This window comes from Rhinolophus hipposideros (assembly GCF_964194185.1).
Source record: "Rhinolophus hipposideros genome assembly, chromosome: 21".
Lineage (NCBI taxonomy): Eukaryota > Metazoa > Chordata > Mammalia > Chiroptera > Rhinolophidae > Rhinolophus > Rhinolophus hipposideros.
This window is the reverse complement of record NC_138067.1, coordinates 35,678,356-35,700,750: the sequence shown is the minus strand read 5'-3', so window position 1 is coordinate 35,700,750 and position 22,395 is coordinate 35,678,356. Positions and strand designations below refer to the sequence as shown.

The 22,395-nt window shown below is 47.9% G+C and overlaps 2 protein-coding genes across 3 annotated transcripts; both read right to left on the bottom strand.

Moving 5' to 3' along the window:
* Window positions 1-14,070: 14,070 nt before the first annotated feature.
* Window positions 14,071-19,307, bottom strand: LOC308490097 (free fatty acid receptor 3-like; the record flags this gene model as incomplete). 2 transcript variants are annotated; one of them, XM_081031892.1, is made up of 2 exons in its annotated part: window positions 15,852-15,902; window positions 14,071-15,636 (listed from the first exon to the last, which is right to left on the bottom strand). In XM_081031892.1, the coding sequence occupies exon 2, from the start codon at window positions 15,623-15,625 to the stop codon at window positions 14,648-14,650; it is 978 nt and encodes a 325-aa protein (XP_080888018.1). In that variant the 5' UTR covers window positions 15,626-15,636; window positions 15,852-15,902. The 2 variants fall into 2 exon arrangements, with proteins under 2 accessions (XP_080888018.1, XP_080888019.1); XM_081031893.1 differs by lacking the exon at window positions 15,852-15,902 and adding an exon at window positions 19,279-19,307 and having other exon boundaries at window positions 14,648-15,636.
* A 172-nt stretch (window positions 19,308-19,479) lies between these two features.
* On the bottom strand, window positions 19,480-20,382 carry FFAR1 (free fatty acid receptor 1; the record flags this gene model as incomplete). Its single annotated transcript, XM_081031891.1, has 1 exon — window positions 19,480-20,382. The coding sequence occupies one exon, from the start codon at window positions 20,380-20,382 to the stop codon at window positions 19,480-19,482; it is 903 nt and encodes a 300-aa protein (XP_080888017.1).
* Window positions 20,383-22,395: the final 2,013 nt, after the last annotated feature.

The window sequence follows — 22,395 nt, the reverse complement described above, 5'->3', positions numbered from 1 at the left end:
TCCTGGCCCCTTTCCTATTTCTGTGACCTCTTCCCCCTCCTCTTGGATAGTTAATCCCATATTATGCTCCCTCTTCATAAGTTTATCTACATGCATTTCTTCTATCTGATCTCTTCTTAGGGTCGTGATCCCAATAGCCTCTGCCCTGAGAACAAGCAAAGCTGGGTGCCTTGCCTTTTCCTAGAGGCAGACAGATGGCTTTTCAAATATGTCAGGTCTCAGAAGCAGATGAAACCTTGTCCAACTGGGCCACCTTTTCCTCTCCCACGAACAACAGACTTTTTTATACCTGGAAGAGTACATGGTCAAAAAGAGGAAGAGGAAGGTCAATAGTTGAGCTCGTTACAAGGAAGCTTGACCCTGGGTCCCTTCCACCAAATTCTGTCCCCACCAAACTTATTTTTCCCAGAATCCAGATCATAACTGTTGTTTTGGGCTTCTTCCTCCTTCTGCATTCCAAATCATCTATTCTTTTTCTTTTTCCACGGATAGTTATTTCAAACAATTTTGCACATGCATTCACTTCCTGCTCCCTCTGCTCTTTCTTTTGTTCTTCCCCCATCTTTTCTCTCAAGGCCCCTGACCTGGTCAATTTCCCATCCTCTTTCTCCAGCTGAAACTGGTTAGTATCTGAAGTACAGTTTTTCAGCTTTTGAACGTAATCCGTCCTGAAAGACTGTTCAAGTTCTGAAACATTCGAAAACCGAGGTACTACTGTATTGCCTGGCTTCCGTTGTCCCATCTGGTCCCTTCTTACAAATGTGTTTTCTTGAACTCAGACTATCCTGAGTTGCTTCCAGGGCAAGTTGGATTCTTTTTCTTCCGACTCATTCCCTCTCCCCGTGGACCATGTCCTGTCTGAGTCCAACCCTCTCTTATCGCTGTTGGTCTCTCACCAACCTGCATAGGGGCTACACCACTTCGAGGTTGACACATAAAGATTTGGACACTCACTGAGGATGCTTTGTCTCTCCTAAGGGAATGTGTGTGTCTTTCCATTGGCTGCCTGACCCTGCCAACAGAGACCCTTGTTCTTTCCCCTGACCCAGGAAGAGTGACCCTCATCACAATTTCTCCAGCAGAAAGGATCTCTTCTCAGTTAGCTCATCACTCCCCACCTTGGTGCCCAAGTGGTTTCTCTACATTCTTGTAGGCTGGTCCTCCCTAACCCACAGAGTGCCTGTCCTAAAATGGGCACTCAGGAAGGGTTTTGATGCTTGATATACATGGGATGAAAGCAACATAATAATCTTTTGTTCTCTACCAAGTTAATTTGTGTCATTTTACTGTCTGCATTTGATTGAGCAATAGAACTTACTGGAAAGGCAAAAATTGCTGGATAGGGCTGCTCATATTATCTTAAAATGTTAGGGGAGTGGCCTATTTTCTCCATCACTATCTCCAGCCCTGCAGAGCTGATTCTCAGGTCAGGAACAAAGCTGCAGAATCCTCTCTCCTAGCAGTTTCCAGGACCGTGGACAGTTTCCAAAACTTCAGGAGTCTCTCAATAAGCCCTCGTTCAGCTTGGAAAAGGACAGTTCCTCCTGGGGTGACCCCACTTCTTTTCATAGGGTGCTAGTGTTGAGTCTAGGTAAGATCGGCTCTTCTGGAAGTAACTTATTTTGAAGTTTGTCCCTAGAAAACAAACCTAGCATAGTCCCTTGCATAGAATAGGCACCTGAATATGTGAAATTAAAGGATGAAAGTTGGAGGTGCGTGTCAGAGCTTGCTAGCTGATGATATAAGCAAAGGGTAGGTCGGAACCTGTGCTTGTTGCCTTCTTTCTTTTATTTTTATTCTGTCAGCCAAATTCTGGTATTGGGACATTCTTGGTGCTGAGGTCCTGGGATCACAGGGGTAGAAAGGGGAATTCAGACGAAGTTGTTTTACAGAATAATAAGGCTGCATTGACCTCACACCCAGCTGTATCATGGGAGTGGGCAGTGCAACATCTCAACTAAGTCAAGCTTCAGATTGATTAGCACTAATTATGTATGTGGGTTTCATCTCCACAATGTCACACCTTTCACTGTCACTCTACTCTTCCCATTCCTCAAATGCCCTGAGCCCTTATTCTGGGACATGAGTGAATAAGACAGACAGTAAACAAGTGAATAAACCAACCAGGTCATTTCAAGTGAAGGAAGGAAGTAACAAGGGAAATCAAGAGAGAGACTGGCATTGGGCTCTTTTTAGAGATAGCTGTCAAAGGCCTGGGCTGAGAAGGGATATTTGAACTGATGAGAAGGCGCCAGCCCTGGGAAGAGTATTCAAGGTGGAGGGAACAGCAAGTAGCAAAGGCCTGTGGTGGCAACAAGCTCCCTGTGTTGGAGGAACAAAAAGGAGGCCAGTGTGGCTGCGTAGAAGACAGACCGAGCTGTTCAGGCCGTGGGGCGAGGACACAGGAGCGAGCTTGAGAGTGCTGACTTTAGTCTGCCGTTGGCTGACCTGGGTGATGGTTGTCTCATCTGTTGATCTTATCTTCCTCTCCTGATCTTTGACACTTCCTGATTAGCTGTTGTAGCCGGTCAGAATCTGAGAGCCCCTTACTGGTTCAGAGCCCTCCTGATATCATGACAACACAGAGCCACAGCTGTCCTCTTCAGCGTCTAGCAACAAGAGATGGGGTGAAGGCCAGATAGGGGGACACTAAAAACGGAATGAAGAGGAAACACTTAAAGATGGTAGGGAACAGAGGTGTGCAGCCATCCATCCAGCAGCCTTCACTGACAGGGAAAGCAAAGAGAAAGGAAGAACGTGGGCCCCACCAGGGAACTGGGTCCAAGGTCGTCACTGTTCTCACTTGCCTTTTAGCTGGGCTCACTGCACTTTACCACGCAAACAGTCTAAGATCAAGAAACCTCACCTGTTAGGAAATTGAGGTTTTCCCGATGCCTCCGCTCCACCAGCTGCTGCCTCTCCAGGCCCTCACGTCCAGCATCTCAGGAGTGGGACCCCAGGTGATACAGATTTTGCTTCCCCATCCTTCCATTTGCTCAGGCTCCAAACTTGAGAGATATCTGTGACTTTTCTCTTTCTCTGCCATTTACTCCACTGGCGAATCATTTCTAGTCTGTCTTCAAAATAGATCCCAAATCCAACCACGTCTCATTACATCTACTGCTACCAACCCGCCGTTCAGGCCATCATCGCCATCTCTCACCTGCATTCCTTAGCAATCTATCCGGTCCCCCTGCTTCTGTTGTTTCCCCCTTCAATCTGTTCACACAGCAGCCAGAATGATCCGTTAGAGGACAAATAGGTCCCATCCCTCCACTATTCAAAGTCCCATAGTTTCCCCTTCTCTCTTGTCAAAGCCACAGTCCTGACCGTGGCCTCCGAGTTCCACTTGTGTCAGCTTCCTGCCCCCCTCACTCTCTCACCTCCTCTTCTGCTCATCTCTCTGCCTCTGTTCCTTGGGATACTTCTCGGGGGGTGCCATTTGATGATATCTTTCAAAATTAAAAATCCCATCCATCAACTTGACATCTATTTTATTGTGCAGTTATCCTATCCCACGCGCACAAAGAAGTATGTTCATCACAGAGTTTTCTGTTTGTTCTTCGATAATAAAAGATTGGGAACACCTCATCTCCATCAATAAAGGGTCTGGTTGAATAAAAACTATGGGGCATCCAGCAGTAGAGATACTCCGCATCTGTTTCAAAGAATGAGGCAGATTTACCTATGCCAATGTAGACCGAACTCCGAAATGTGCCGTTAAATGAAACAGGAAGGTATAAGAAGAATGAGTTAGTTGTAAGAGTCGAGGGCCCACATGTTTACACCTTAGTGAGTACTTGGAGAGCGGTCCCCACTGGACAGCATTCACTGGTGCTGGGCCATCAGTGGTGAACAGACCATGCTTCATGGAGCTGATCTTCAGCTGTTGCCCTTTCACAGCAAGACAGGCAATAGACTGAGATACGGACACATAACATCAAACCGGGGTGGGGGGGGGATGCTAAGAATGAGGACAGAGACTGGAAAAGCAGACTAAGGGGCCCAAAGTGAGGGCAGTCCGAGACGGCCTCGCAGAGGAGGTGATGTTTGAGCAGAAACCTGCAAGAAAGAAGAGCATGAGGTGTGAGACTGTCGGGGGCAGGTAAGCAAGGAACAGCAAGCCCTGAGATGAGCCACAGTGTGTGCAAGGAGATCAGGGAAGCCAAAATGGCTGCGAGGGGACTGAAGGAAGGGAGAGCCATGGAAATGAGGTCAGGACTGTCAGCAGGACCCAAATTGCGTGGGGCCCTGTGGCTGTGTCAGGATGTGGAGATATCCGGAGTATGGTGGGCAGAGGTGTGCTGTAATCTGCTTTAGGTTTCTAGAGAATTCCTCTGGATGCTGGGTGAGAAACAGATTGGGGGAAGGGATACCCAGGAAACTGTTAGCAGTTGTTTGTCTTTGGGAAGGGGAACTGGGTATTGGGGTGGAAGTGAAACTTACCTTTCTCTGTATAGCCTTTTATACTGTTAAAAAAAAAAGTTTTCTGAGTGTGTGATCTTGCTCAAAAAATAAAAGCAAGAAAAAATATTCACAGCTAACATATATTGAGCATCTCTTATGAGCTATGCTGCTCGTGAACACCTAGCATTAAGGTGAGATAGTTAGTGGAAGTGGCAAGCAGCACACATCCCAGCCACAGCATTTTCTGGGTGAGTGGATAGGACCAACGTAGACAGAAAAAAGAAAAAGGGCAGAGCTACCAGCTTCACAGCTGGTGAATCTCTGAGCCACACTCCCATCCGTACTTGGCATTGTTCCGCTTCTGGGTCTTTGCCGGCTAAATGGATATCGAGCAATGTCTCTTTGCTATTTAACACTGTCCCATTTTTCTGATTACTAATGGGTTGAGCATCTCTCAGTAGAATGAAGGCTTTCTCAGATGATAGTCATTGTGCTGGAGAGTATCTCAGTGATGGCTCTTAAGTACAGCAACAGAGGTTACCTCTCTGGCTAATTTAGGGATTATATGATAAAAATGTTAGATGCCTCAGAGATTCGCCAGGAAGGCTGGAGAACAAGGCTTGCGGAATAAAGGAAGCTGTGCAGCCAGGACCACATTAAAAGTCATGCCACTACTCCAGTCTAATGAGGACATGGGAGGCCATCTGCCCAAACACACACACATACACACACACACACACACACACGGAACACTGGGCCCTACAGCCACATTCTACTTGCCACAGTTACTGTCACCACTGCCACCAGAAGTGATTCTCCACTGTCCCTCTTTCTTGTACCATTTTGTAGTCTCAGATTTAGAATTTTGGCAGTTACACCTGATTGCCTAAACATGGAGGGATGCAGAGAAAACAAGGTCCTAGCATTATCAGCTTCTCTAACAGGAGCTGGGTTCTGCTGCCCACCAAGATTCAGAATTCATACTTGGACAGTTCCCTAAACATGGGAAAGAGTTCAGATGCTAGGCAACCAAAGGATGACCAATGTCCTTACAGCAGGGCCTCTCAGAGGCCAGAAGGGCCCAGACCACTTCCGTTTCTTGAGGGTCCCAGTATATGAAAGAAAAAAAAAAGTGATGACATGCTAAAATAGGATTATAACAGTAGACCAGCTTTTTTAACACACAATAAGAAATGTAATTGTACTGTTCTCAAAATAGTGTTAGGATTTTATTTGCTTATTTTTTGACAGAATTCATTAAAGTGTAGAGCCAGAAATGAGCCATGCGTTTAAAGTTGGGTCCTGTCAAGACATTTCTGCGACTGGATGTTTAACCTTATCTGGTAATCACATCCAAAGAGTAATTGTGAGACCTGGGCCAGATGCCCTCCGGGCCAGCACTGTGTGGGGCCCTGGCATGGGCAGATGGGCTAGGGCTGCCATGCTCTGATCTGCTCTCGGGCAGCAGCCCCTCTCCACGTAGGCAATCTGGTCATTCAAGAACCAAGAGCTGCCCTGGAGGTCATGTCGTGCAGACACTGAAAGCCAAAGAGGAAGATCGTTGCACCCTGAGGTCACAGAGAATCAAATATAATCATGTTATTGAATGAGCTGGACTTAATAAGATTCAAGTAAACCCTAACTTTATTCTTCCCCTGCACCCCTTCTTTGTGCAGCTTGCATGGCTCCTTTGCTGCCATGGCCTCTTCAGGAACCCTTAGATAAAAAAAGTCCAGTCCAGTTTAACAATCACATAACTCCAGGCCAGTGTAGTATCAAAATTCCCAATTCTATCCCAAGTAGAGCTTCTCCCTCCCAGCTCTGCAATGCCTCGGGCTTGCAGCCTGCAGAGGAGGGACGGGCTGCTGAGATTTCTCTTTTTGGGGCTCAATTTCATCTCCTCTCCCACTTCTTAGCTGTTATTTTGGACCCACCTACGGCCCTGCCCTATGGGCAGAGAAGCAGTGTGAGGGGCAGTGACTATCTAGCTGGCCTGGTACAGTTATGACCTGAAGCCAATGCCTTCTGGTCAAGACAGACATCTAGTGCTGCTTATTCTCCTGTGGGGACCTCTCATGGGGGTTCTCAGACCTTGGAGTACCTCCTTTGCTTGGCCACATTCCACCCACACTCAGCCCCTGGACGTCCGCTGTGTGGGATTGCATTGCTCCTGTAGGCTGACCCTTGGGTGGGATCATTTATAAAATGATGTTAGGCTGACTTCTCAGTAAAGGGCCCTCATTTGATCCAAGGGAGCCACACACCTTTGTGCCATTGTTGGTCGACCAGCAGCTCACTCCCAATGTAGCTTTCTTTCTCCTTTTGCTCTGCCAGGCCCAGCGAGCCTCTCCCAGCAAGTATCTGATACCAGCCCTGTGTCTTCTAAATTTCAGGGGCAGGGTCAGCCCTGCCCGTGGTTATCTTGGAGTGCCTCTCTTGTGAATCTTACCCGAGAGCGAGAGGCTCTCCTTGTCTTCCCACCAGGGTCAAAACACAATGCACTCAGAGCTCTCTAGAACCGTCCTCAATGTCTACCTCTCCCACTTCCCAGCTCCTTGTATTTGGCGTAGAGGGGGTCTCAAGCAAGTGCTGACACAACTAGTTTGCAGAGTCTTCACGAATGGTCTAACCCCTCCATTATGTTAGGCTGTGGTATGTTGATTGTTCTTGGTGGAAGCTGAAACAGCAAAGGCCCACTTTTTATACCCTGTATTCATTTCACACATATGACCCTCCATGCTGTCATCTGTAAAGAAAGCAGAATGATGCCAACCCCTTGAAATTATTTTACCAGTTAAAAAGAGGTCATCCATGGGGAAAATCTTTGCCAAATTGCAAAGCACTCCACCAGCTCTGCTGTCGTTCTTACCTGACAGACAACCTCACAGGCTAGTGCTACGGTCTCCATCTTTGTCAGCCACGCTATGCTAGAGAAATGACACCCCCATGTGTGACCCGGCCCTCAGGGAGACCAGTTTTGAGCAATCCCTAGTGCACCAGTTATAACTTCACCTCTACTCCCGCACTGAAGAATGTTTGTGAGCCAGGCTCTCCACACTACAGGGACAGCCTTGGCTCTGCACCATTGTTTTCCAAGTTACCATTTAATGTAATGTAATAAAATATTGTTTATTGCATTTAAAAAAAAATTCCTCTCTCTAGCTATTATGATAGAAGTTTCCTCCCAAAAGTGTATGACACTGTATCTCAAAAGCTGTTGTCGTGCATCTCAAAGGCTCACAGGAGCCCTCTAATTTGGAGGGAAATCCCGTGCTTTTTGAGTGTCTGGGGACCAGTCTGGGGAAAGACTGATGGAGAAGTGCCAGAAATCGGATCATGTTTTGAACTCAATGTAGATGATACCATTTGGCCGGCTCACAGGACACGGGTCAGACAGGACTCTGTCTGGGTGTGATTAGTCACCTTTGGGGTACATTTTTGATCTTATATCGGTGAGAGAAATGGCAGTGTCCAAGGCCATGTGCTGGCCCCACATGGTGGGTAATGAGACCCTCCCACACATACCTCAGGTGCATTTGCCCTTTTTTAAAAAAAAGATTTTTATTAAAATATAGCTAACACACAATATTACATTAATTTCAGGTGTATACCAGTTATTAACCTTTATATACCTAAAGAAGTGATCACCATAAGTCCAGCAACCACCTGACAATGTACAACATTGTGACAATATTATTGACTATATTCCTATGCTGTACATTACATCCCCCCATGACTTATTTGTTTTATACCTGGAAATTTGCACCTTTTATTCCCCTTCACCTTTCCCCGCCTCTTTAATTTTTCAATTACAGTTGACATTCAATATTATTTTATATTAATTTCAAGTGTACAGTATAGTGACTAGACATTTGTATAATTTAAGAAATGATCCCCCTGACTAGTGTAGTACTCACCTGGCAAGATACATAGTTTTTACCATATTATCGACTATATTCCTACACTTGACATCCCCATGACTATTTTGTTACTATCAGCTTGTACTTCTTAATTCCTTCCTCTTTTTCACTCACCTCCAATTCCCCTCCCATCTGGTAACTATGGATATGTTCTCTGTGTCTATGAGTTTGTTTCTGTTTTGTTTATTTTGTTCTTTAGATTCCACATACTTGTATAAGCGAAATCACATTGCATCTGTCTTTCTCTGTCTGACATACTCCACTCAGTACAGTACCTTCCATGTCCATCCATGCCACCACAGATGGCAAGAATCCATTCACTTTCCTGGCCAAGCAATATTCCATTGTATATATGTACCACCTCCTCTTTATCCATTTTTCCATCGACAGACACCCAGGCTGCCGCCACATCCTGGCCATTGTAAACAACACTGCAATGGACATATGGATGCACATGTCCCCTCGAAGTAGCATTTGGGTTTCTTCAGATAAATACCCTGAATTGAGATTACAGGTCCTTCTTTGTCTCTTGTTATAGCTTTTGTTTTAAAGTCTATTTTGTCTTGTATAAGTATTGCTACCCCAGCTTTTTTTTGTTTCTTTTTTTATTTCCATTTCATAAAATATCTTTTCCCATCCCTTTACTTTCTGTATGTGTGTGTGTCTTTCAATCAGAAGAGAGTCTCTTGTAGGCAGTTTATGTAAGGGTCTTGTTTTCTTATCCATTCAGCCCTCCTATGTCTTTTGAGTGGAGCATTTAATCCATTTACATTAAAAGTAATTGTTGACAGTTACTTGTTTACTGGCTAAAAACTCCCTCGCAGACAGTGCTGTGTGAATCTCAAAGACATTATGCTAAGTGAAAGAAGCCAGTCTCAAAAGGTTAAAGACTGTGTGATTCCGTTTATGTGACTTTCCTTGAAAAGATAAAAGTGACACGACAGCGGATCTGTGGTTGGCAGTGGTTAGGGGTGAGGGAAAGATGTGACCATAATGGCCCTTTATCTTGATTGTGGAGGTGACAGGAACGTATGTGTGTTAAAATTCACAGAACTGTACATGTGAAACGTGTACCACTGAAAAAGTTACGTTTTACTGTGTGGTCACTTTAAAAATAAAAAAGAATTACATCTTAAAAAAAGAAAAAAGAAAAACAACAACAACAACAACAACAAAACAAATGCCTGGGTTTCTGGCCTGGGCAGATAGATAGATGGCGTTGAGATTTACAGAGGTGGACAGGGCTAGGAGGTGGGGACAAATGTGGGGGAGGAAGTGAACTTGGTTTGAACTTGTGAACTTGCCATGTCTCGGTACACAGCTGAATACACAAGAGTCTGAGGCTGGAGATAGATATTTGGGTGTCATCAGTGATCAAAGCTACTGGATTGGATTGGAACACCTGGGGAGATGGTGGTGTAGAACAATTAATTAATTAGTTAATTAATTATTTTAAAAAGAGAATGACATTGGAGAGAAAAGCTGAAAACAGGGTGAGCCAGCGAGGTAAAGTGTGGAGGAAACAGTATGTGCAGAGGTTGGGAGTGTGGCCTGCTTGAAGCCAGCAGAGTGATGCCAGTGAGGTAGGATGGTCCCCGAGGAACCTGCAGAGAGAAGCAGGATCGGATGACACAGGGCCTGGCAGGCCATGAGGAGGGGATCAGAATGGGAAGCCATTGAATGGTTTTATTCAGGGTAGTGGCATGATCCAGTTTATGTTCTTCAAAGCTCCCTCTGGCTGTGGTGTGAACTGAAATTTTTATAAATAAAAGGAGAGCTTGCAGCCGAGACTGCCAGTTAGCTGATACTCGACCTTAAAAAGGATCCCATCCAGTAGATTTGTTTTTCGTCTTGTAATGCAGTCTCAACTAGTCAGCTTTCAAAAGCCCCTATCTGAATGAGGGGAGTCCCAACATCTTGGTGCCAGAGCTACTGACTGAAACCATAAGAAATCTCCTTAGGTCAGCCGTAATAGGTAAGGTAAACACCAAGATTTCATAGCTCCTACAAAACAAATAGTCAGAGTTCTAAAATTCCAGGATCACAAAATATTTTAAAATAAGAAAAGATGTCATTGGGTAGGTTCTAGTAGGATGTAGGTTCAAAAAGAAACACCCACGGAGCCATAGATAGGGGAATCATACTGCAATAGTCTCACTGGTGGCTGGGTTGGAGACACAGGAAACAGGAGCCACACTATCTGCAACCTGCCGTCCACTTCTCTCTGCCAACCAACCTCACTTGCTAGCTGCAATCCCCCATGTTAACTACAATCTGCTCTTTTTAGCTCAGCCACCATCTTCTTGCTAGCCCCCCATTTCCTGCTAGTGTAGCCACGGCAATTATATTAGTGGCCAATGGCTCACTGGTTACAGCTGACGGCCAATCTCAGTTGATGGCCATTTACTACCTGAGCCAGCACCTTTCTACGAGAGGCCGAGAGCCTGGAAACTGCATTCCTGGCTCTGTCCCCAAAAGAGGTAAATATGTGAGGAGCTGCCCTCTCCCTTCCTGGTTTGGAAGCTTTTCTGTGAGGATGTGACACTTGGAGCTGCAGCAGCCATTTTAGGGCCACGAGGCCACAAAGTTGAAGGAGAAAGCTAACAAACTAAGGGTGGCAGAGAAGAAGGATGAAAGGCTCTTGACCCTGATGACCTTATAGAGCTGGAGCCCCCAGCTCCAAACTCATTGTTAATAAACATTGCTATGGTTGACTTGCTGTTCACTAGATGCTCTCTGACTTGTAGCCAAAAGTGTCTTAACTGGAATGAATAAGCCTATGCCATATCTTTGCATGTAAATTAAGCCTCAATAAAAAAGTTGATTAGAAAAAGTCATGTCACCTCACCTCTGTGCCCATATTACAGGTGTATATAAAGTTGTCAATAAGTCTTCCCAAGTTTCAACAAGCCACGCAGGTCTCTGCTTTTGCTGTGCTACTCTGCAGAAGGTGTGACTGCTATGGGACAGCCCAAGTTACACAAAAGGGCAGAAACCGTGACACAAACAGGTGATAAATGGCAACCAGCTCTTATCCTGGTGAGGAAGAACTGCAGGAAGTAGTAAGGACTGTGGCCAACCGGAGAGGGCATGGTTCATCTAAATGTTAACTCCTGTTTCCAAGGAGCCTGTGGACTCATTGCTGCCATACCTTCTAGTTTTTCCAGTTCAAAGTCCAGCTGTTACTGCTGTTTGGAAATCTTATGTCCTGACAACCAATTCAAAATGTTTAAGTACTCTGTGCGGTGAAAACAAAACCGGACTGAGCATTGTGGCCTGGCTTCCAGGCTTGCAGTTTGGGGCCTCTCCAGCAGTGGAGGCTGAGGAGGTTCAGATGTTGGGGAAGCGTGGGGGAGGAAGCAAGAGGAAGTGTCCAGTGCAGCTCACAGATACCTTTGACCAGATCTAACGGCAAACAGCTGCAGAGACCTGCTCACTTTCTAACATCATCCTTACCAGTCCCTTGTTCTCGTTTTGAAGTCCATGCCACCCCAGCAGCCCTTCTCTGAGAGCCGTCTCCCTCACTCAGAAGACAGGTCTCTGAAGAACACAACCAGGCAGAGCAGAGTAGCTTCTAGTATTCTCCAACTCCAGGTCCCTCTCTCTCAACCCTTCCAAAGGGTCACACTCATAAACATATATAGTAGTATATTTGTTATATTAAAATTTCATGGGCAGGGAGGGAAAGGAGCTGAGTAGGAAAAAAGATCTAAAAAGGCTTCTCAGGGGCAATGATACAAAACTGAGAAACAGTGCTTTAGCTAATATTGAGTATCTTTTGGTGTCCACTGTGAGTTATTATAGGTGCCCAATTGTTGACTCTCAGTTGCAGCTAGAATTGAGTTCCTCCGACCTCTGTTTTGGGAGCTCCAACCTAGTTTGACCCCTTCTCGCACCCCTAGGACTTCCAGTCTTGACTGTGATCTCCTCACACTTGCTGGGAGACACACCTGCTTGCTCTGCCAAACGGCGAGATAGTGAGATGCTCCATTGCTCACACATGCACGCCCACGCCATCTCTCTCCTAATCTCCTTTCCTTGCTTCCATGGGCACAGCAGTCCCAGAACACACCCATTCTCCGAACACCCCTTTCCCTTGGCTTCCGAGAGATATGGAAAACGCCATCACACTCCCCTCACTGCCACTCGGACAATTGCCTCAGGCTCTAGTGACTTTTCATCCTCCCCACACCGAGCCTTTTGCTTATACAGACTGATAGGGGTAGGGGAATGGGGGATGCTGCATGATGTTTGGGGGCAGCTTAGCCAGTTAAGCCGCCTCTTATTCCCCTTTATAAACCCTGGGGGAGGGGTGTGTCCTGGGGCTGTTGTGCCCATGGAAGCAAGGAAAGGAGATTGGTCCTCCATAGCTCTTTTTAGAATGTGGGGTTTTCAATTCCCCTCAGCCTTGGGTCCTTGTTATCAGTTCTGAAGTCACAGGACTCACCTTTGTTCCATTTGTTCCCATGTCACCTTTGGTTCCTTTCTGAGCCATGTAGACCCATGTTCACATGGATGGATGCTTAGCAACCACCAGGCCTGAGTGCCTTGGGACAGACAGATGAGCCATGGGACAGACAGACAACTCATGCCTCTATCTATGCATAGAGATGAGATTTCTCTCCCTCCATCGGAGACCAGATCCCCCACCAGGAAGAAAGCAGATGCTAAGACAGCATTGAAATCCCTGAAGTTCTGGGCCCAGCCATCTGCACACACAATAAGTGTTTTTGAGCTGAAGCTGCCTGAGTGCAAACAGGTGCCAGCATTTCTCTGGTTGCCTTGCTGGGAGAGGAGGTTCTGACCAACTGTTTCTCATGTACCATCCATCAATAGAAAAGAAAAAATTGCTAAATGATCACATCTTGATAAAAAAAAAATAGCTCTTAAGAACGTACACCTGTCGAAGTCAACCGCACTGACTAGCTTAATTTACTTTTTTGAGAAGGTTTCTTTACTGGGAAGAGGCTATATCAATACAGATAGTCGATCTGCTTTGCATGTGGTTCTGTTTCTCACTATGACTTGACATATTTGTCCTGGCCAGGCTGCCTTACTGACTCTGGAAATTGGACTGGGGCAGTCATTGTGACTAACACACAGCTGGAAACAACAACAGAGTGGGTGTGGGTATGGGTATGGGTTTCAGAGTCAGCTACCGTGTTTCCCCCAAAATAACACCAGGTCTTGTATTAATTTTTGCTCCAAAAGATACATTAGGGCATATTTTCAGGAGGTGTCTTATTTTTTCATGTACAACAATCTACATTTATTCAAATACAGTTATGTCATCTTCTTCTGGAACATCATCATAACGTACTAAATGTGTCCATCTGGCTGACGATCTTAATTGGGGCTTATTTTTGGGGTGGGTCTTATTTTTGGGGAAACACGGTAATTCCAGCTTCCTGTCTTGCTTAATCACTCACTGGCCATAGGCTGTCGGGTAAGAGAGTTTACCGCTCCCAGCCCATTCCCACATCTGTAAAATAGAAATAGTAATATTACCTGCCGCATGGTTATTGAGAAGTTTGAAGAAGACAGCATGTCAGGCCAAGTCCTGAAGATGGGTGAGCTATTATTTTTATTCCTCCAACCCAAAACTTCTCCCAGCATCCAGGCATCTCACTGTTTAGCCCTTTTCCTTCAGAGTCTAGGTGTTTTATCCTTCCATCCACCAATTCCATACCTGACCCACACACACACCGTAAGAAAGTAGAATAAGGAAAGACCATTCTCTTTTGCTTGCTATCAGATTTATTTAGGTAATTTCTGTTCTGTCATTTTCTCACAAATGTCCCTGAAAATCTGAATTTATTAAACAATGGAAACTTTCTGGAAAAGCTCACGTGACAGCAGGATGTTCCCTGTGCCTGGAGTCCTGTGTCCCCTACCCCCGATCTACCAGGTCAGCAGCTCGGAAGGGTAGATTCTCCTTCTGTCTGGTCCCAAGTCACTGGGAACTCCCCTCAAACTCTGGACACTGCTCTCAACTCCTTCCTCTCAGTAAAGCACAGGAGCTGGCCTGCTGCCACGGGGAGCTCATTTTTCTCCAGAGCTCTCTCTCACCTTGACTACTTCCCAGAGCCTAAGCTAGAGCATGTGGGGGGATGGGAAGGGAGGACAGTGGGGTGAAGTCAAGAGTTGGGCTTGGTGAGCATATGCTTCGGAAGGCTGGGTGCCTGCTCTGCTCCGGCTGCATCAATCCCCAGCCTGCCGCTCCCAGGTCCTGCCTGACTTCAGCTAGGAACTGCCCTGTGGGTGATACGTCTTTCATTCCAGGCCTCTTGGCCGCCCACTCCACAGCCCTCCTAGAGTCACTACCTGTTCTCTAGGTCAGACAGCTCCTGAAGCTGCCCCTCACCTCCACTCTTCTCCTGAAGTTCCACACTGCCCTCCTGCCTCCACGGGCCTCGGGCCCCAGTCAGCTTCCGCAGCAGCCCCTGAAATTCAGCTTGGAACCCAGATGATGAGAAGTAGTAGACCAGGGGGTCAACACAGGAATTCAGGGTACTGAGGGGCAGCACATAACTTCTCCACGTCGGGCTTTCACCCTGAATGTAGCCCACGACATGGGACACGTTGTAGGGCCCAAAGAAGACAAGGAAGTTGAACAGCGTGGCTGCTATAAGCCCTGCCACTCTCTTCCGCCGGTGACGGCTGGCTCCCTTACTGAGCAAGTATATCAGGCGGCCGTAGCAGTAGCTGGTGATGAGCAGAGGCACCCCAAAAAGCACCACAGCTAGCTCCAGCCGGACAGGCAAGAGAACAGCCAGCTGGTCCTTCTGGAATTCCAGGTAGCAGGTACCCTTGCTGTAGGAGGAGTTCCTTGAGAGTTCAGTAATGTAGACCACACTGCAGTGTGTACCAGCCAGGAGCCAGCAGGCTCCGCTGCCCAGGCCAGCCTGTACCAGCCTTGGCCGGGTCTTGTACCACAGTGGGTAGGCCACGCTCAGGAAGCGCTCGATGCTCACAGCTGCCAGGAAAAGGGAAGTGAGATAGATGGTAGTAAAGAAGAGGAATCTGGAGAAGGGGCAGAAGATGAAGGGCAGGGGCCAGCGCATGCCACTGGCCGCCTCCACCATGCGGAATGGCAGGAAGAGCAGCAGGAGCAGGTCCGAGAGGGTCAGGTTCAGCAAGAGTATGTCCACGGCCACCGGGCGGCGCTGCAGCTTGTTGATGAAGATCACCAGAGCCACGAGGTTGAGGGGGAGCCCCACCAGGAAGGTGAAGAGGTACACGGAGAAGAAGAGCCAGTGATTGCCGGGGAAGGCGGACTCGTTCAGGCTTGTGTCCATGATGATAGCCACTGGTGGGAGAGAGAGAGAGATGGCAGTGTGGGTGGGGAGCTTGCACCAGCATCATCTCAGCTACTCACAAGGAACACCATCACCACCACCCCCTCACACCCCCGGACGCTTCCTCCCCCAGGGTCAACCTGCCTGTCTCCTGTGCCTTCCCCCAGTAAAGCAAGCGCCAAGCTGCTCCTTCACACCAAGCTGCTCCGCAGGGCCTTGTGCTCACCTGCTTATTCGAGAACCCAAGTACTCTGCCATGCAGCACCTTACCAGCTTCTCCAGAACAAGTGTGGTTCGCTATTTATCTGACAGAACTGATAAAGAGCTGGCAGTGCCCATGATGTCACTCACTGCTGAGCAGGACCACAAAAGGTGACTTTAGCTCTGTTTACAGAGCTGCATCGTATACAAAATGAGGAGCAAATTTCACAACTACAGGCCTTGTTCCTGGGGCAGCCTCAGATGGCACGCCCTAACCAGCTCCCAGCCAACTTCATCTTTCCCTCCCTCATCCTCCATTTGCATTTTATCTGCTCTTCTAGGTTGGCACCTGTCCAGTTTGCCTTGTAAGGGAGGCAAGTAGCGACCCTGTGCAGGAGAGTGGGGCTCTGGAGCAGAGAGGCTTGGGTTCAATGCCAGCTCTGTCACTTGTTAACCCTGATGTGGGGCAAGTGACTTAAATGCTCTGACTCTCTGCTTTCTCATCTGTAGAACACGGATGATCACAATATTAGTCTCATAGAGTGGTTGTGGAGATTAAAGCATTAATACATGTCAGATGCTTCACATGGAGCCTGGCATGTTGCAGTGAACACTTAACAGACGTGAGCTGCCATCGTCCCCGTCACTGGTGTGGGCTTGTCTCTGGCGTGATGGTAATAATAATGATAGTAATAATAATAATGGTGGCAATGATGATACCCTGTCGTGGGCACATAATCCACAGCAGATACTCTGCTTCTCAGGGCATCACCATTATGTCTTGAAATCCTTATACCGCACAGGGCAGAAAGGACTCGTTCCAGGTTATACAACTTGTTAAGTATCACCGCCAGCATTCAAACATAAGTTCTGTCCAGCGTCAGAGAGTATTTATTTATTCACTCAAATATTTATTGAACACAATGAGATACCATTTCATTCACATCCCACTGGAATGGCTACAAGCAAAAAAAAGAAATCAGATAATTCCAAGTGTTGGTGAAGACATGAAGAAATGGGAATTCTCACACATTGATAGTGAGAATATACAATGGGGTGGAGTCAGTTTGGAAAGCAGTTTGATAGCTTCTTTAAAAAGTAAACAGAAATTTACCATGTGACCCAATTCCACTATAGGTATCTACCTTAAGAGAAATAAAACGTAAGTTCACACATTGCTAAAGGTTCTGATAGTGTTAGTCGTAGTAGCCAAAAAGTGGAAACATCACCTGGTGGTCATCTGTTAGTGACTGGATAAACCAGGGGGCATGTTCACACGACGGAACACCATTTGGCAATACAAAGGAATGAAGTACGCATTTGCACTGTAACATGGATGAACTTCAAAAACATTACGCTAAGTGAGACAAGCGAGACGTAAGAGACCATGTATTGTATGCTTTCATTTATACAAAATGTCCAGAACAGGCACATTTATAGACAGAAAGTAGATTCCTGGTTGCCTGAGGACTGGGAGTGGAAATGGCATTAACTGTAAATGAGCCTGAAGAATCTTACTGGGGTGATGAAAATGTTCTAAATTGGATTATAGTGATAGTGGCGTACCTCAGTAAATTTACTACAAATCATTGAATTAATTGTACCTGGGTGAATTTTATGATATGTAAATTTTATCTCAAATAAGTTGTTAAAAGTACATCAGTGACCAAAGCAAAGTTTTTGCTGTCACGGTGCTTACATTTGGTGGTGGGGGGTTAGGGGATTGAGTGATGAAAGGATAATAAAGACATCAATAAGACAGAGGCAGAGAACCACTGGAGGAAACACTGCAGGCAGAAGGAATGGCAGGTGCATAGGCTTGACCTTTGGGGGAACCGGTAGAAGATTTAGGGCTCGAGGGACAAGGGTCAGGAGAGGATGCTGGGGATGGATCATGTAAGGCCCCAAGGGCCCCAAGGAGGAACCGAAATCTCCCCTGTGCCACGTGGAGGTGGCACAAGTAACTGGAAGAAGGGGCCCAGCAGCTGCTGCTCCAAAGCAAGGGGAGAGAAAGTAGTGCCTGGCATTATGGGAGTGGCAGTGGGCCGCCCTGGCTGGAGTTGGAGCTTTTACGGAAATCCTCTGGTGTCACCGCTGCACAGGGAACAAACTTGTTTCTGGCTCCTGCAAAGCTTCAGAGAGACTTAACGTCTCTGGCCTGTTTCCCTATTTATAAAACAGGTAATAAAACTTTCTCTGGAGCGCTATGGTGAGCATTCACTTATTCAGCAAACATTTACTGAGAGCCTGCTTAACTATGTGCCAGGCTCTCTTCTAGGGGCTCAGGATATATCAGCAAATAAAACAAAATTCCTTGCTCTCGTAAACATTGAAGCATGAAAAGAAAAAACTTGTATAAACCAGCCTACGCACGCTGGGCACGTAGCAACCATGTTTGGCGCTCCTATATATTCATGGCATTATTGTCATTAGAGGAGCGAGTCTGCTTCCTACTCCTGGCCTCGTCAGAGCAGAAGTTCAGCTGTCTGTCTCCCTCTGCCTGCTGTCTTCCGTGTTCAGGGTGCCACCATTCACCTTTGAAAAGTGGACCCCAAGGATAAGCATTAACTTGATACCCCAAGTTTTCCAAATGTCCCCTGACCCTTGGGGGTCCTGCCTAGAAGGATCACATCCTTCATCTACCCCTTTCTTGTTGTAGAGCCCTGGGCAAATTTCTTCTCCCAGCAAAATGAAGATGATAATGATACCTGGCCTCAGAACTCATGCAGCACCTCTGTGCAGATTAGGGAAAGGTACCCCCTCCAGGAGAGTGGAGACCTACTGTGCACCAAGGTGCTCTGTTTGAGGAGTGAGTGGTGTCTTTGTTCAAATTAAAATAAGATGTTGCTTCCCCTGGATGGAGGCTGCCCCATGCCAGGCACATGGCTTGGTGAGCAAAGCACAGGTTAGAATGTAGTCAATGTTTGCCCCTCTGCCTGGGATCCTTGTGCAGTGAACAACCTACCCATCTGTACAGCAGCTGCATGGCTAAATCGAAGGATTGTGTGAAGATTAAATGAGACAACACTTGTAAAGCACTTGACATGGTGACTGTCACATATTAGTGTCTCTATATTTGTTTGTGACTATTTCTGGTGTTGCAAGTATTTTCCCTCCCCCTGCTGAAGCATTTTTTCCTGCCAACTTCCTGTTCACAGTTCTAATGCTGCCCCCTTGTGAGTTCCAAATGGTATCACAGGGTCATTATTTTGCGTCCTGCCTCCTCTCTCAATCAGAAATTGTTCTTTCTTAGGAAATGATTTTGGAGCGGCATCCCCCAAAGTGTATCATCAGAGTGGCAGTTCCTCTAGATTAGAAGCAAACTTCCCTCCTCTTTCCCCACAGTAAAAGGCCTCTGTTCGTAGCCCACTGCCGATGATGGGCAGGAAAGGACCAAGGCGAGAAGAGACAGAGGTGAGAAGTCATGCTGTTGTGTGCAGAGGCAAACTTACCTATCTCCTGCGACCCAGCTCCTGGTCTCCATTCTTCCCTCCGACTGGGATGCAGTCTTGCCAGGCTCAGTTCTTCCCGTAAGTGACTCCAGGGGTGCCCCCCGGCAAGGCTACTCAGCAGCTTATTTGGAGCAGCCCCCAGGGGCCTGGTGAAGCAGCTGGCCTCTCCTGCTGCGTGTCCCTTCCCCCCAGCAGTGACGACTACTTTTGGGATGTACCCCCTTTTGTTCTTGCCACACATGATGTCCCTCGGCCAGGCCCCACTCCCAAGTAGCCAGTCACCAATGGGTTGAGCACCACGCTCCAAGCACCTGTGAGGAGCCCCAGCTTCCGCCAGCTGCCTCCCATGTTGGGGTGCAGGAAGCCAGCCACATTGGAAGCATTGTAGGGTCCCAAGCAAAGCAGCAGCGTCAGCAGAGCCCCGCCAGCCACCCAGGCCGCTCTTAGCTTTCGTCTGTGGCTCAGGCCGGAACCGGCCAATGCCCGGAGGCAGCCTACATAGCAGAAGGCTGTGATGATTAGGGGCAGAAAGAAGAGCAGGAGAGAGAGACTGAGGCGAGCAGGGCCGGCTGAGGCTGGGTCCCAGGCCTCCAGGCAGACAGGAGAGCCGTTGACTGGAGTGTTGATGCCCAGGGAGCTGGTGGTATTGTCCATCCAGCCTCCCGGAGCCTCCAGCCCAAAGACCAGCCCCAGGTGACAGAGGACAAGGGCCCATATGGCCACACACACGCCCCAGGAATAGCAGGGCCTCCGGGCGGCTTGGTAGCCCAAGGGGAAGGCAGCTCCTAAGTAGCGGCCAGCACTCAGGGCGGCCAGGAAGCCACCGCCTGCATAGAGTGGAGCAAAGTGGACCAAGGCAAAGGCAGGGCAGAGTGGGGCCGGCAGGGTCCAGGCCCCTGTGGCCAGGGCCTCCACCGCCTTCAGGGGCAGGGAGGCTGCCAGCAGGAGGTCGGAGCAGCCCAGGTGCAGAGCATAGACAAGGCTGGGGGTGAGGCGGAGCCGGGCGTGGGTCACGGCGCCCCCGATGGCCAGGGCGTTGAGTGGGAAGCCCAGCGCAAAGGCAGACACATAGAGGGCAAAGGAGAGCTGCGGGGGTAGGTCCATGGGGCCTGGTGGCTTCTTCAGCTCCTGCGTTCCTGTGGGACTGGAGAGGGGAGCTCCTGGAGTCACAAACTGGTTTCAGTTCTGCTCAGGGTATTTGAAGCCATCTGGAGACAGAGGCGCAAGGAGGAAGGTTAGCAGTGGAGCCTAGATTAGAAGAGAGACAGCTAGCCCCCAGTGTTTTGCTTTCTTTCTGAGGTATCACCTCTTAAAATGAAGAGGGTGATCATGGAGTAACAGGAGAAGACGGAACAAAAGTGTGTGAGTCCCCAGATTTTTGAGACTCTGGGAAGAGAAGGGGTAGAGAGAATTCAAAACAGAGTTGGGCTCCACAGTAGGTGTTTTTCTTAAGAAAAGGAGTTAGATTTCTGCTTTCACTCCCTTCCTCCCAATACCCCTAAGTGGAGAGCCTGCCCAGCAATGGAGGGTTGGTGGAAACTCCTAGCCAAGGGAAAGAGAAGTTGGGGTTTGGGTAGGGTGGAGGGCGTGGCAAAGAACAGGTGAAGGGGGTCCCTAGGGGAGAGCCCAAGAGAAGCCAGGTCCCGTCGTGTCACTAGGAATGACCTTAGCCGACTTCAGGGGCACCCTAAGCAGTGGAACTGGGGTTCTAGGGAATAACTGTTGGTGGAGAGAGAAGCCACAGGGAGAGGGACTCACCTCTTGGCGCTGCCGCTGCCAGATGTCTCTGAGGGAGGGTGGGCTGAGGGAGGGTGCCCCGGATGGGCAGAGAGCTGGAAAGGTGAGAAGGGCGGGGTGGCAAGACCATTAGCCTGAGGCACTAGCAGCCTGGGTGAGCAGCTAATGGGGCATCTCTTGCTGGAGCGGAGGCCAGATGGAAGGAGGTAAGGGTCCAAGATGAAGTGAACACAGGAAGGGGAGAGGACAGAAATGTTGGCTTTTTCTAGGTAGAGTGAGGAGTGCATAGCCAGCACGTTCGAGGAGCAGGGTTGGTGGGGTACACCCAGAGCGCAGCTCCATCTCCCACCCAGCCTCTTCAAACCTGCTCTGGGGGCCAAGTCTTCTGTACTCCTGGAGGAGCTCCTGGGCGGGCCCCAGGCCGCCGGTCAGTTCAATCATTCACGCTGTCTCCATTTGGTCATTCATATGTGGAATAAAGAAATAACTTCTGAGGTGTGGCCTGTGCCTTCCCCGACATGCGCAGGCGTGGGCACGTGTGTTTCGAGGAAAGCACTCCTCCATTCTCCCTCTCCTTTCCCCTCTGGCTTGATGACACTTGCTTCTGACCCCTCCAGTGTTGGCAGGAGCGGGAGGAGGAAAGACAAGGAACAAGCCAGGTCTCATTTGGCTGCACCGGAGTAACCGGGCGCTGGTCTCCACTCTGCTTCTCTGGGCTAAGTGGATGTCAAAGGGAACTCCTCCCTGGCCACTTGTAGGGACACTGGCTGGCACTCACTAAGTCACAGTGTGTGCCTCAGCTGGCAACTTAGCTTTCTTCTCTCAGCCTCTGGGAATTCGGCCATTTACCTCCTGTTAGGGCGACGTTGCCCTTCCAGGAAGACCTCCTCAGTGAGATTTCAAGTGGCCCGAGCCTGTCTCTGTGGTTTGCTGTCTCTCGATCTCTGCGTGTGTGTCTCCCTGTCTGTCTGTCTCTTTCTCTGCTCCTCAGACTGACAACACAGATTCTTTTTTTTTTTTTTTCTTATGTATTCCAATCTATTTGTTCTTTTTTTTTTTTTTTTTTATTAATTTATTTATTTATTAGTTTCAGGTGTACAAAACAAGGCAATACTTAGACGTTCATCATTTATATCCCTCATACTGTGAACCCCCCTCCCCCCATCCACTATCCCTCCGACCTCACACTGAACCATCACATTATATATATAAAATTATAGTTGGCATTCATTAATGTTTAGCTTCTGATGTACAATGCCATGATCAGGTATCCACAGTATCCCTGAGGTGGTCTCCCAAATAGGACGCATGTCCATCGGATACCCAACAAAATCTTTACAACATTATAGAATACCTTCCCCAAATTAATTTTCAAAAGAA